The 12886-nt window shown below is 36.7% G+C and overlaps 3 protein-coding genes across 4 annotated transcripts in view; 1 reads left to right on the top strand and 2 right to left on the bottom strand.

Moving 5' to 3' along the window:
- Positions 1-599: 599 nt before the first annotated feature.
- zgc:113436 (uncharacterized protein LOC503528 homolog) lies at positions 600-6311 on the bottom strand. Its single transcript, XM_067438918.1, has 8 exons — positions 6003-6311; positions 4790-4983; positions 4575-4686; positions 4339-4480; positions 4211-4265; positions 3876-4124; positions 3666-3782; positions 600-2092 (listed from the first exon to the last, which is right to left on the bottom strand). Exons 1-8 carry the CDS (start codon positions 6169-6171, stop codon positions 1838-1840), a joined length of 1293 nt encoding a protein of 430 aa, XP_067295019.1. The 5' UTR covers positions 6172-6311; the 3' UTR covers positions 600-1837.
- Positions 6312-6475: 164 nt separating this feature from the next.
- Positions 6476-10944, top strand: ogfod2 (2-oxoglutarate and iron-dependent oxygenase domain containing 2). 2 transcript variants are annotated; one of them, XM_067438920.1, is made up of 7 exons: positions 6476-6773; positions 6868-6916; positions 7001-7111; positions 7192-7291; positions 7402-7526; positions 7660-7917; positions 10092-10944. In XM_067438920.1, the coding sequence occupies exons 1-7, from the start codon at positions 6727-6729 to the stop codon at positions 10362-10364; spliced, it is 963 nt and encodes a 320-aa protein (XP_067295021.1). In that variant the 5' UTR covers positions 6476-6726; the 3' UTR covers positions 10365-10944. The 2 variants fall into 2 exon arrangements, with proteins under 2 accessions (XP_067295021.1, XP_067295020.1); XM_067438919.1 differs by having other exon boundaries at positions 6477-6773; positions 6860-6916; positions 10092-10943.
- Positions 10945-11138: 194 nt separating this feature from the next.
- Positions 11139-12886, bottom strand: part of slc4a5a (solute carrier family 4 member 5a) — a 47280-nt gene continuing 45532 nt past the window's right edge. The window contains exon 26 of the mRNA XM_067438917.1: positions 11139-11690. Within this exon, the coding sequence (XP_067295018.1) occupies positions 11510-11690 (181 nt within the window). The 3' untranslated portion in view covers positions 11139-11509. The remainder of the gene's footprint in view (positions 11691-12886) is intronic.

Here is a 12886-nt window from a genome sequence, read left to right as displayed (position 1 = left end):
TACACATATAAATAAGTGCTATTTGTAAAAATTCATATTAAAATTTATACTTAAAGAACATTTTAAAACATTGTATAAGAAACGAAGTATAGCCTACTCTTATTTTGATTATAATAAAGCAAATGTAATGTGCTTATAATAATTTGAACTGTAGTGTTAAGTTAATGTTTTAAATGTACTAAACTAAAATAGTTTAATTACAAATACATAAAATACACGTGTCAATTCATTATTAGTCATTTTTAGCTGACCATAAATGCTATAGCACATTTGGCAGTACACTTCCAAAATTACATTTCAAAGACATTATAAGTAATTATGAGAGCATATATAAAATACTCAAGTCCTACTTAATTGGGTAAATTATAAACACTCTTGAGATCAACTAACTGCATTTAATATAAGCTATAATGCATTTTCATTTCATTTCAATTAACATTTAAGTGTCCAAAAACATTTAATTCAGTTTGCATTGAACTATATTCTTTTAAAATGTATTTTTTCATAACATACTTCTTTTTCACAAGGTTATTATTTTATTCTAAAATAATGAGGATTTTTTTTAAAGTAAAAACTATAAATAGCCCTTTATTTTATGGGAAAAGATGCATTCCCAGAATGCGTTAAGAAATGTAATGAAAAATATAACACTGCTTTAGTCACCACATGGATTTCTTTTAGATCACCACTTGTCATCAGCGCAGTCAAAATAGATTTTACCGGCTCATATAGGTTTGTGTTTTAACCATATAATTTTACGGCATTTACAGTTAAAAAATAAAATATCACCAAATTATTTCCCATAACGCATAAATAATATTGTCAGTGCATTTTTTTTTAAGTTCTAGCAACAACAGCGGTCAGATTTTAGCATACATTTCACAAAAATATTTTACAATGAATGGGCAAATAAACTATTTTAAATGAGAACACTGCATTTCAACACTTAACGGCTTCACTCTAAAGACATGTCGCCACTTTGCAGGCTGTTCCAATGATGACACAAGTTACAAGCTGAGGTCAGCCCTATTGTAAAATCTGCTGCAATCCAGGGGGCATTCTTGCACCTTCGTATCAACTGTTATTTCAAAAACAAACAGAAAGTTGCATGAGATTTATCACACCGGCCGCAGAACTGAATGAATAACGAATTAACAAATATTTATTACAAGTGAAAACAGTTAATTGTTGGATAACACTTTAAAACAGAATGGAGCAAAAAATAATTGATTCGGTGTGCGATTATTACTAGATTGACATAAGAAACTCAGTTTCCTTTCCAGAGACATGGATGAGTAAGTAAAGTTAACGATGAAGCAAATGTAAAGTCCTATTCAAATCCAGATCCACCTTCCGAGACAAAAAAAAAAAACGTTAGTCAAACCAACTAACAACTATTTTTCTGTGATAATGAGATATCGAGAGCACTGCATATTATAATCTTCATAATTAATGTTTATGCAATATTCTTACAGATAATACAGAAATCTGTACTTCAGATGACTCACCCAAAGGAAATACAGATCAAAATGCTTTCTGGGGCATGAGTCACCTAAGCTAAACAAACATGGGTGTGTAGCTCAGTGAAAGACTGACATAATGACCTTATTATTTTATTTTTTACAAAGTATAAGCACAATCTAAGACCATCATCAGTGTCATGAACGCCTTAAGCTGAAATACAATATTTTAATCTCGCTTCATTATTTGTGTGCTGAAACAGAAAGTGAGCATCTACTTGACAGGCTCTCTGTGGACCACCTTATTGGTCTTCAAGCTGTAGTCTATGCAAATACACTTTGTGGATAATGATCAGTCCCATCACAAAAGATTCATTTCAGTGCACATCAGGGTCTGTTAGAGGATATTCTAAGCCATTCTTCTTTGCTTCAGGTACATTCTGTATTGTGGTTAGGACAGTCTCTATAGGAAAAGACAAGTAGAGGTTTTGCCTGAGCTTTTTTGCTGAGGGCGATTCCTCTGTGCTGAACAATGGGTCGGTCACAGTAAGAGTGATGGAGGGCATGTTTCTAGCCTTGCGTTTTGCATTTTTCTTTTCTTGTCTGTAGGCAACATTCATATTTGTAACTACCTGTGTAGACAAAAAGAACATTATCAAGAAACTCATTTTAAAGCTTGCCTGAACTAAAATCTGTGTTTTAAGACATGCTTTTTGAATAAACGCTAATAGTTACACATGCACCATGGTTAAAGGAGTAGTTTACTTTTAAATGAAAAATACACCATGATTTACTCACCCTCAAATCAACACAATCTGAGTTATATTAATAAATATCCTGACACTACCAAGCTTTAAAACGGCAGTGGAGGAATCCATTGAGTTTGAAGCTATAAAAAAAAGCATACTCCACACGGCTTCGGTGGGTTAATAAATGCCTTCTGAAGCAAATCATTGGGGGTTTATAAGAAAATATCATATTTAAAACTTTATAAAGTACTTTATAAACTTATACCTTTATAAATATCTAGCTTTCGGCAGTGCAAAACTATGTTCTAGCTCTATGTCACGCCAGTTAAGCTTTTTTTGAATATGGAAGGTGGTCTGCTGGAAGCTAGATATTTTACTTTATAGCTTTAAATTTGGATATTTTTCTTACAAAACCCCATCGTTTTGCCCAAGCGGCAACCTCCCGCGATCTCTCTTGAAGCCAATACGGAAGTAATGTAAACTGCAATTCCTCAACTGGCCACTAGGGACAGGCTCCAGAAGGGAGCAGAATCTCATTGAGCCCCATGTTAAAATTCTCAACTTTAAAGCAGAAAAAAACATGTTTACAGCCTGGTACAAATTGTGGTTTTGGCTTATAAGGCTAATTTTGATCTTCATGACAACTCTGAGGGGGGTGAATTTTTTTATAACTCATTCGTTTACGTTTTAAAAAAGCCTTAAAGTTCTGCATAATTAAGGGCGTGGTTACAAGTGGATAGCCATTTATCCGCCGTCTATAGTTACTGCGTCACCTCAGCTCCGCGCACATCCCGCCTTTTTGCCCATTTTCTGTTATCGGGGAGTGACACGCGATGACTCGCTCACAAGATGGCAACGCCCAGCTCGTCCATACTTTAAGCTTCAGAACGGCTTATCAGAATCCTATGGGTGACGTCACGGACACTACGTCCATATTTTTTTACAGTCTATGGTTTTGCCTCAGAGGCCTTTGTTAAAGCCCTGGAGCATGTTTATGATGGATGAATGCACTTTTTTGAGCTTCATACTCAATGGACCCGTCACTGCCATTATAAATCTGGGAAGCGTCATGATATTAATTAAAATAACTCATCAGAAAGTCCTAGTCTGAGCCTCAGGACCGTTGGCTGAATGTCTGATGCATATGGCGTACTTATCTGGAAACACTTAATGTGATTGATAGTCATCTGATCTGACATTCACCAAACTGTGATTGGTTGCGTTACATGTCAGTCAAACGTCCTCTTGGGCGGTCCTCGACCAACGAAAGCTGCGTTAGAGTCTAGACCTTCTGCCGCCAGTATGAACGTCTGGTTACACAAGACTATATGCACCTAGCATAGCTTGAGGGTGAGTAAATCATTGGGTAATTTTCATTTGAAAGTGAATGACTCCTTTAACAGGGACACTAGTCTAACCGATTTATTAGTTAAAGGAATTTTAGCTCAAACCTTACCAACTGTTTGATGTTATTCTGTTGCTCCTGCATGGAGGAAAGAAAAGAGTTTGTGTCCTCTTCATTAAGGATATCCTCTTCCTGCTCCTGATAGCAGCTAAGACGATCAAAATTTGTCTTAAAAAAAAAAGACCAGAAATTCAGTCAGTGTAACTTCTTGCTTACAATATTAAAACTGTATTACCATATCTTAAAAGTTAATTCTCTTACCTCATTAGACTTTCTGTTAAACATTAAAAAGTGTGGTGTAAATTTTGTCGTAGGGTTGACTGATGTCCTGAAGCTGGCCAAAACTGGATCAAGAAAATCATCCCATTCTACTTGTTTCTCCACCACCATCTGTTTTATGGCGTCTTTCAGCAGATTACTGCTGCGATCATACAGTGCGTTTCTCTGCGGCTGGTCTACTGGTAACACTCTTATTGCTATGTTCCACCGGTCAGACAGATGCTTTGTAACCTAAAATAATCAAAAATAACGCTGTGAATATAGAGCTAATGCTCTGTTTCGAATAAAAGGTTGGTATTTTCCACAAAAGCTTCTACCTCCGCACAGAAGTCAGCACTTTGAGAGCAAAATATTGTCTTTGCTGGGCCAAATCTGGAGGGGGGGAAAAACACATTTTAGCATTTCAGCATATTTATTCTTTATTAATGGTTCAATGTAACCTCACCTGCAAACAGATGATGAAATGCTTCTTGCAATACAGAGACCATCTTTCTTTTGTACAGGAAAGGCCTCTACCCATTTACTGTAGTAATCTGTAATAATAACAATGTGTGTATTCCCTCCATGTACTGTTCCTGGGAATGGACCTGTTTTCAAAAAAAGCAAGACATTTTGGTTACTCTCTAGAAATATGTCCTGCTAACAAATTAGACTTCTTAAAAGTATCTAACAAACTTTTACCAATTATTTCAATGGCCAAAATGTCCCACGGACCATCCACCTTGATGGGTCGTACCGTTCTGGCCAGGTTTTTATTCCGCTCTGTGTGTTGACAAGTTTCACATACTTTAATCTGAAACAGATGATTCAATGACATGTAGATAAAGGCATGAATGAAAAATATGACAAACACATCCATTCCTAAAAGCGTCAAGATAGTGACATCCACAGCATACCCAATCCACAACATCCTTGACAATGCCAAGCCAGTAGTATTTACTCTGAATCCTGTGAACTGTCTTCTTCTGTCCCAGGTGATGCCCAATGTCATTGAAATGACACTCCAGAAATATCTGTCTCTTCCGCTCTGCCTCAATCACTACTTCTCGCTTTTCTTCTTTCTTCGGCCCCACATAATATAACCGGCCATCTATAGAATTTATTATAGAGAAAGTTTAGATATGTCATAAAACAAATAAGTCACTCATCACTCTTTGAGATGAGCTAAGCCACACACACACAAAAAGTGTGGAACATTGCTTATGATGCCTTTAAAGACTGTTTTATATAATAGAATAGACTGGACTGGATAAAATGATCAACTCAAAACATCAAGAGGAGATCTGCATGCAACAAATACACAATGGCCCAGTTTCACAGACAGGGCTTAGACTACACCAAGATTAGTTACTTATGGCATTTAAGTAACTTTTGTAAACATGTCCAAGAAAAAAACATGACTGGTGTGCATCTTGAGGCAAAACAATGGCAGTGACATAATTTAAGATATTTCAGTTCAAGATTGTTTCAGTTAAAACGGCTTAAACACACATTTTAGACTAGGACTAGCTTAAGCCTTGTCTGTCTGTGAAACTGGGGGAATATAATGGTTAGGAACTAGTAAATCGCTTCAGAAACCCCCATTAGTAGTTTATTTTCAAACCAAGAGCCATTAAAAAAAAAGATTTAAAAGCTTGTAGTGTCCAGTTTTCCACAAGAGGTTGAAAATTATGTGATTATGTGTGGTGAATTATAGGGCAACATTCTGATTTTCTAAAAAGTGGAATTTTAAATCTAGGAAAATGTTAATTTATATATAATTTTTCAAGTTAACATGATATAACAGGACAATACATACATACACAAAGGTCTGTCAAATTAAAAACTGCAAACACAGTTTCCAGGAAATACTGAAAAACAATATGGCCTGGTTTCACAATCAGGGCCCAAATTAAGGATGAAGAAAACATTAGTGGTGTGCAATGCATCTTGAGACAAAACTATGGCATATTTTAAGACATGTCAGTTGCTTTCAGTTAAAACAGTTTAAACATGAATTTTAGTTTGAGACTAGCTAACGTTATACGCTTTCTCTGTGAAACCGGGGGTAAAATATAAATAACAGATTAATAACATTACGAATGTAACACTTGAAAGCTTTGCTCTCACCGTCAATCATGAATTTCTGAGCATATCTTTTGAGATTTTTTTTGCGAATAGGGTTCATGGTTTGAGGATAACAGCCCTCGGCAACAAACGTGTAAATGTCCCCCAGTCTGTTTGAGCTGGACTCCACCACCTCCTCTTCGGCAACTGGCAACGAGTCCACACTCAACATTCTGCTGCGAATACACGGCCACGGGCTTTAAATACATAACAGATGGTACAGCTAAATAATCGTCCAATTTTAAATTCAAAACAACAGGCGCGAATTGCCTTGTACTTGCGCGTGCACAATAATAGTCGGCGGAAGGAATTGAGTGACGTACCAGGAAGTAAACAACATTTTATAACTCTTGGTATTTATCGGTCTTTTTAGAAACAATTTAATGCCAGAATATTTATAGCCATATACTTGGAAAACAAGCTGTATCGTTATCAAATGTGATTATTTGAATTATATATTTATATTAGCGAATCCGTTTGTTTCTTTACGGACATATTTTTGGTTGTTCCAAAACAATCACTGAGTAGGCGGAGCTCTGGACAGATTGACAGCTCAACTTCAAACAGTCTGGTTGAAATGTTTCAAGTGTCGTTAATATTATGTCTATAAATATATAACAGTATGTCGTTAGACTTGGATTAATTGAATCTGAATACACAATGGATAGATTTTACACATGCAGTTGCATTTTCAGAGATAATATTTTTCTTGAAGAATACAAACTCCATGTTCGATTCGTCTCAGAAAGCCAGTTCAGGAAGGATTATCAAAATGTATGTGATCTATGGCAACACTGGCTAATGCCTTAATGTTGAATGCTTTGCCATTTCTCTCTGAATGCCATTGACATTTGCTTAAGATCCTCAGATCCCTGGGCTGTGTGTCTGAATCTAAGTTCAGAGACGTGATCGGAAAGGCGAGTGAGCTCTCGAGATCACTAATCACTTTTGGAGATCAAGGCTGTCAGAGTTCGGCTATTTACCCCGTCTTGTATTTATAGATTCATGCAGAAATCGAGAGACGCCAGAATCATAAACTGAAATCAGCAGAGAGAGCAGCTACAATCAAGGAGATTTATACACCTCTTCATCAACATGTTTATCATCTACAGGTACATAGAAACAGGAGTCTGGCAGTCTATGATTCAAAATCGTTCATTGATATACGGCAATATAATATATCCTTTACTAGGAATCATTCCTGGCCCCAGAACTTTTGCAGATGGTAAAATACTGTGCTTCAAGTGATGCAACCATGGAAGGACTTTTGAAACTCATCCAGACAGAAGCAGGTGAGCTTCTTCTTTACTCAATCATCCAAATTTAAATATTTTAACCATCAAATCATGAAAGATAGGCCAAATCACAAGTCAACAAATTATGTTTATTGGATATTTTGCAGCACCAAGAGTCTTTAGATTCCCAGTGTTCCGAAAGGAATTCTGCAAGGAACTAATAGAAGAGCTGGAGCATTTTGAACAGTCTGATGCCCCAAAGGGCAGGCCGAACACCATGAACAATTATGGGGTATGAGTTTTTATCAGTATATGCTTAATCCAGTTCTCACGTGATTGCTATTGTCATCAAAATGCAGATTAATGTTGTTGTTTTATGCCAATCATAATGAAAATAATAATTTAACATCTCTAAACAAATTCAGATTCTTCTGAATGAACTGGGCTTTGATGAGAGCTTCATCACCCCACTGAGGGAGGTCTATCTGCGCCCACTCACCGCTTTGCTTTACAGTGACTGTGGTGGAAGCTGTCTGGACAGTCACAAGGCTTTCGTGGTCAAGTATGCTATGCATGAAGACATGGAACTTTGTTATCATTATGACAACGCCGAAGTCACTCTAAATGTATCACTGGGGAAAGACTTCACAGAGGGGAACCTGTTCTTTGGAGACATGAGACAGGTGCTTATAAGACAACTTTTGAGAATTCTCAAACAGGAAATTGAATTTAAAAAAAAATCTGCATGTAAAGATTTTTTTTCAGGCATAACATTATAATCACTGAAAGATGAAGTGAATAACACTGATTAACTCTTCATCACGGTACCTGTTAGACGATGATATATACTAGACAACAAGTTAATTTTGTCCTCAAAGTTGATGTGTTAGAAAAAGGAAAAATGGGCAAGCGTAGGTAAGAATATAATGTAGTGGGTAAGATCATCTCTTAAACTGCAGCTCTTGTGGGGTGTTCCCGGTCTGCAGTGGTCAGTATCTATTAAAAGTGGACCAAGAAAGGAACAGTGGTGAACCAGTGACAGGGTCATGGGTGGCGAAGGTTCATTGATGCAGGAGAGGAGCGAAGGCTGGCCCGCCCGTGTGGTCCGATCAAACAGACAAACTAATGTTGCTCAAATTACTCAAGAAGTAAATGCTGGCTCTGATAGAAATGTCAGAATACACAGTGCGTAATAGTTTGTTGCATATGGGGCTGCATAGCCGCAGACCAATCAGAGTGTCCATGCTGACCCCTGTCCAATGGTAATATCACCTACAGTGAGCTTGTGGACATCAGAACTGGACCACAGAGCAATGGAAGAAGGTGGCCTGGTCTGGTCTGATGAATCACGTTTTCTTTTACATCACGTGGATGGCCGGGTCCGTGTGTGTTGCTTACCTTCGGGAACACATGGAACAAGGATGCACTATGGGAAGAAGGCAAGCCGGCAGAGGCAGGATAATACGCACTGCGACAAAGCAAAACTGGTTTAGAAATGGTTTGATGAGCGCAAGTTTGCTGTGTTGACTTGGCCTCCAAATTCCCCAGATCTCAATCCAATCGAGCATCTGTGGGATGTGCTGAACAAACAAGTTCGATCCATGGAGGCCCCACCTTCAGGGGTCTAGTGGAGCTCATGTCTTGACGGCTGTTTTGGCAGCAAAAGGGGGACCAGGCCTAGAAATCTAGACGCACCCTATCAGCAGCAAATCTAATCTGCCGTAAGTATAGTCTAGCAACTCTCAATTCATTCTGAGTTGAAAAAACCAAACTGGTCGGGCCAATCACATCGTGTATAGTCGGTGGGCGGGGCTTAACATAATGACAGTAGAGTTGCGCTTGCGTGCTACTAGTAAACGCAAGAACTGCTGACTCTTTCGAATCGGCTTTGGCCGCGACTCTGGAAGACTTGGAGTTAAGCTTTTCTCTGAGAAAAAAATGGCTCTGAAGTAATTCTTAAAAAGGGAAGATGTGCCGATCACATTCGGAGATAGTTTAATTTGTCAACGAGCTCCGCCGTTGCTCTGGTTTGCGCTATCCTATTGTGTGAGGGAGTTTGAAAGACCGTTTATCCCGCCCCTCGGATTGAGCCCTGTCAATGCTGAGTTTCCAGACCAAATAGCTTGATGTGGGTCTGGCTTGTTAGGCTAGGGACCAACAAAATATTAGGAATATTAGGTCATAATGTTATGTCTGAACTGTGTATATATATATATATATATATATATATATATATATATATATATATATATATATATATATAGCCATATACATTTTTTTTTGCTAAAATCTGTCATTTGTCCATGTCATATGGCTTAATATGTCAATTTTAATGTTTCTACATCTAACTTTATTATAAGTAGAAAACAGATACTGTAAATTCAGATTTTTTTTCTAGATTTAATATTTTTTATCTAATACATTTATATAGAATAAGCATTTTATTAGTTTGGTATGGCTTATGCCACTGACTTTAAATGCCAATTAACCACATGTTGTCTTCATAATATTAGTATAATTAGTATCATTACAAATGAGTATAAATCAGTCTATATATATATATATATATATATATATATATATATATATATATATATATATATATGTTTAATGCATACAGTCAGTTGAAATAAAAATAAATGGAAGTATTACCACATTCCCCATTCAACTACCCTAAAAGAGCAAGCAAACAATTTCTTCAAGAAGAGATTTTATTTCATGATTACAGAACACATTAATTCACTTTACAAAGACACTGAGAGTTTTGAATGAAACAGTGGGCAGCACAAGCATGCGGCCTAGTAATGCACATTAAAGATGTGTTTACATTGTCCTGGATTGTGTGCGTTTGTCCTAGGTGCCTCTGAGTGAGACGGAGTGTGTGGAAGTGGAGCATCATGTAACTGAAGGTCTGCTTCACAGGGGCCAGCACATGCACGGCGCTCTGCCTATCTCCTCAGGCACACGCTGGAACCTGATCATATGGATGCGAGCTTCACGTGAAAGGAACAAACTCTGCCCTATGTGTGGTAAGAGACCCACGCTAGTGGAGAGTGACGGATTCAGTGATGGCTTCACCATGAACCCTGATGACGACACTAGTAGGAATGCGTCATGTTCTTTGACATGATGTTGTTCGGTGCTGTTTTCGTCTAATTTATAGTCCTTTGCTCAGTACTTTGGTAATCAGGATAAAATGTGGTTTTCGTCCAGTGTGCCTTTTTCAAAATCAGTAACCAAAGGCATAAGTGTTGCTGTATGTTCTTGGGTAGTTTTCACTGCAAATGACCTGATTAAATAGTGGATTGATTGTACATGTAGAGGTTTAAAGCCTGCTATTTAAGTCAATGTCTTATTTTAGGATGAAGTATTAATATATACAAGGGATGTGAGATGTACAATAAAATATGATCAACAACAACAACAACAAAAAAACATTGTAATTTATATGGCTTATATGTACAAAAACATTATTTTCAATAAATATTTTTAATCTTAATCTTCATTTTTTTAATTTGATCAGAATTCAAGTTGTCAGGAGAAAGAATTACTGCTTTTTTTCCATTCAAAGGTTAAATCTCATGTCAGCAAACATCCATTATTTGCAACCTGCCCAGTTTTGCATATTCGTGCAACAGAATATACAAATACAGAGAAAACATCCCACCTAACACAGCTCACACAAACATTCTGAAACGTTCAAACAAATAAAATAAAAGGCCAAAATCAAAAGGTTTCGATTATTATTATTTTTTTTCTTTTTTGGTTGTTTCTTTTCCCCAACTTAGTTTTGAGTGTTATAAGCAGGAAAAGAAAGGGAAGGCAAGGAAAAGCATGACTTCGGAGAAAGGAAACAATACTAGACCCAGAGGTATAAGCAGTTATAGGGGACAACAAAATCATTATTGTTAATCCATGTAATCCTCATATCAAAGATACTGGAATCTTGAAAATAAAGTTGATCTAGTTTTCACATTATCTATGGTGTTATATTGATTCAATTTAGTAAAACTGACTGCATTTGCAGCATGTTTTAAATTCCTTTGGCTTTTAAAATAAGAAACAAAACCCATGTTTGATGCATATAGCATAAACCATACACTCTGTTCACCCTCTAAAATAATAAACCTCTGACTTCTTATGCCACATCACAGTTGTGCTATAAAGTGCTGTCTGATCCACTCTGTATCGTAAGTTAAACGTGAACATGTGTTTTAGCAACACTTGAGCTTCAAACAAGCTGAGACCGAGCATCCAATGTCCAGAGATTCGACATTATAGTGTTGTTTCACTGCTCATGTCCCTGTGATCCCTGTGTCTGCCTCTAGGGTTAATATCTGCGTCGTCGTAGTCCGACTCCATCTCAATCTTCACCTGGGGCACGGGGCAAGACATCCCTCTGGCCAGTGGCATCGCCGGGGATGAAGGACAGGAGATCTTCAGGTGCAGAGTGATGCTGTGGAATGGCAACTTCCAGTTACAAGAGTGAGGAGGAGGAGGAGTAAGAGGAGTGGGTTATGACAGGGAGGAGGTGCAGCTGAGTATCAGGATGGGAAGCCGGTAGTCTGTATTAAGATTATTGATGCAGGTGACAGAGACAAGTGTGACTGCACAAATGTTCCAGGGGAAAGATTTGGGATCAGGGCACACCCAAATCAGAAAAAAGGCTCAGTATGTCTTAAGTGTTTCATATTATGCGTTGAGATAATGTGTTTAAATGCGATAATTATTAAGGGCAATTAACCAATAGGTTCTACTTTTATCATTAGTTAATGCACTGGGAATCAAAATAATTTTGGGAATCGGTTAATATTAATTTCTACATTAGACATTTCTAATACATTTAAATATAAGATATAAAGTAATGCATAACTTTTTTGTCAGTAATGTGACAGGAATGTCATTAAAAAATATTTTAAATAAATAAAAAAAGTTTTTTTTCCACATAGGCAGCATTTGTTATGTTTAAAAATACAGTAACGGAAGTAATATTGGTAACGGCTTTCTATTTATTTTTTTTAATCTATTTTAAAATGAAATTTATTTATATTATATGGCAAAGCTGAATTTTCAGCAGCCTTAATCCTTTAGAAATCAGTTTTTTTATTGCTATAAAAAGCTATAAAATCTTTCATCAATTTATGTCTTTGCTGAGAAAAGTATTAATAAAAAAATTATAATAATTACTGACCTCAAACATTTAAATAGTAGTACAAAGCTATTGCATATAGAAAATCATTATTGTTATAAAGACTAATATGAACAATAGTATATACATTTATATTATCCTAAAGTTATAATACCTAATGCAATAACTAATGGTAACAAAATCCTATTAATACTTACACTATTCTATATATCTATTAAAAACAAAACTAGCATATTGTTGCCCTGCTTGATTGCTCTGCTAATTTGTACGTCGCTTTGGATAAAAGCGTCTGCTAAACGATTAAATGTAAATTCGACCTTTGTCAAAGTGAACACGTCATCCAAACCATGCCCCCTGAACAGCAATGCAGACATGAAACCCAGCAGATTTTACATTACTACATCAGAGTGATACAGAGGAATGCATTTGGATAAGTTAATAGGTTGTGGAGATAGTGTGAGAGAAACCAGGCTGGGAAACCTTCATAAAGCAAAACAAAAACA

Source organism: Pseudorasbora parva, chromosome 3 (assembly GCF_024679245.1).
Source record: "Pseudorasbora parva isolate DD20220531a chromosome 3, ASM2467924v1, whole genome shotgun sequence".
Lineage (NCBI taxonomy): Eukaryota > Metazoa > Chordata > Actinopteri > Cypriniformes > Gobionidae > Pseudorasbora > Pseudorasbora parva.
The sequence above is the reverse complement of the archived record's forward strand: the minus strand, read 5'-3'. Positions and strand labels throughout refer to the sequence as shown.

Excerpts from the sequence above, each read along its gene's own strand:
- ogfod2 (XM_067438919.1), top strand. The coding sequence starts at position 6,660 with ATGGATAGATTTTACACATGCAGTTGCATTTTCAGAGATAATATTTTT. Across the intron at positions 6,774-6,859 it reads TCAGGAAGGATTATCAAAAT|ATCCTCAGATCCCTGGGCTG; the intron begins GTATGTGATCTA and ends CATTTGCTTAAG. Across the intron at positions 7,112-7,191 it reads AACATGTTTATCATCTACAG|GAATCATTCCTGGCCCCAGA; the intron begins GTACATAGAAAC and ends ATCCTTTACTAG.
- zgc:113436 (XM_067438918.1), bottom strand. The coding sequence starts at position 6,171 with ATGTTGAGTGTGGACTCGTTGCCAGTTGCCGAAGAGGAGGTGGTGGAG. Across the intron at positions 4,481-4,574 it reads TTTGGCCATTGAAATAATTG|GTCCATTCCCAGGAACAGTA; the intron begins GTAAAAGTTTGT and ends TTTTGAAAACAG. Across the intron at positions 3,783-3,875 it reads TTAACAGAAAGTCTAATGAG|ACAAATTTTGATCGTCTTAG; the intron begins GTAAGAGAATTA and ends TTTTTTTTTAAG.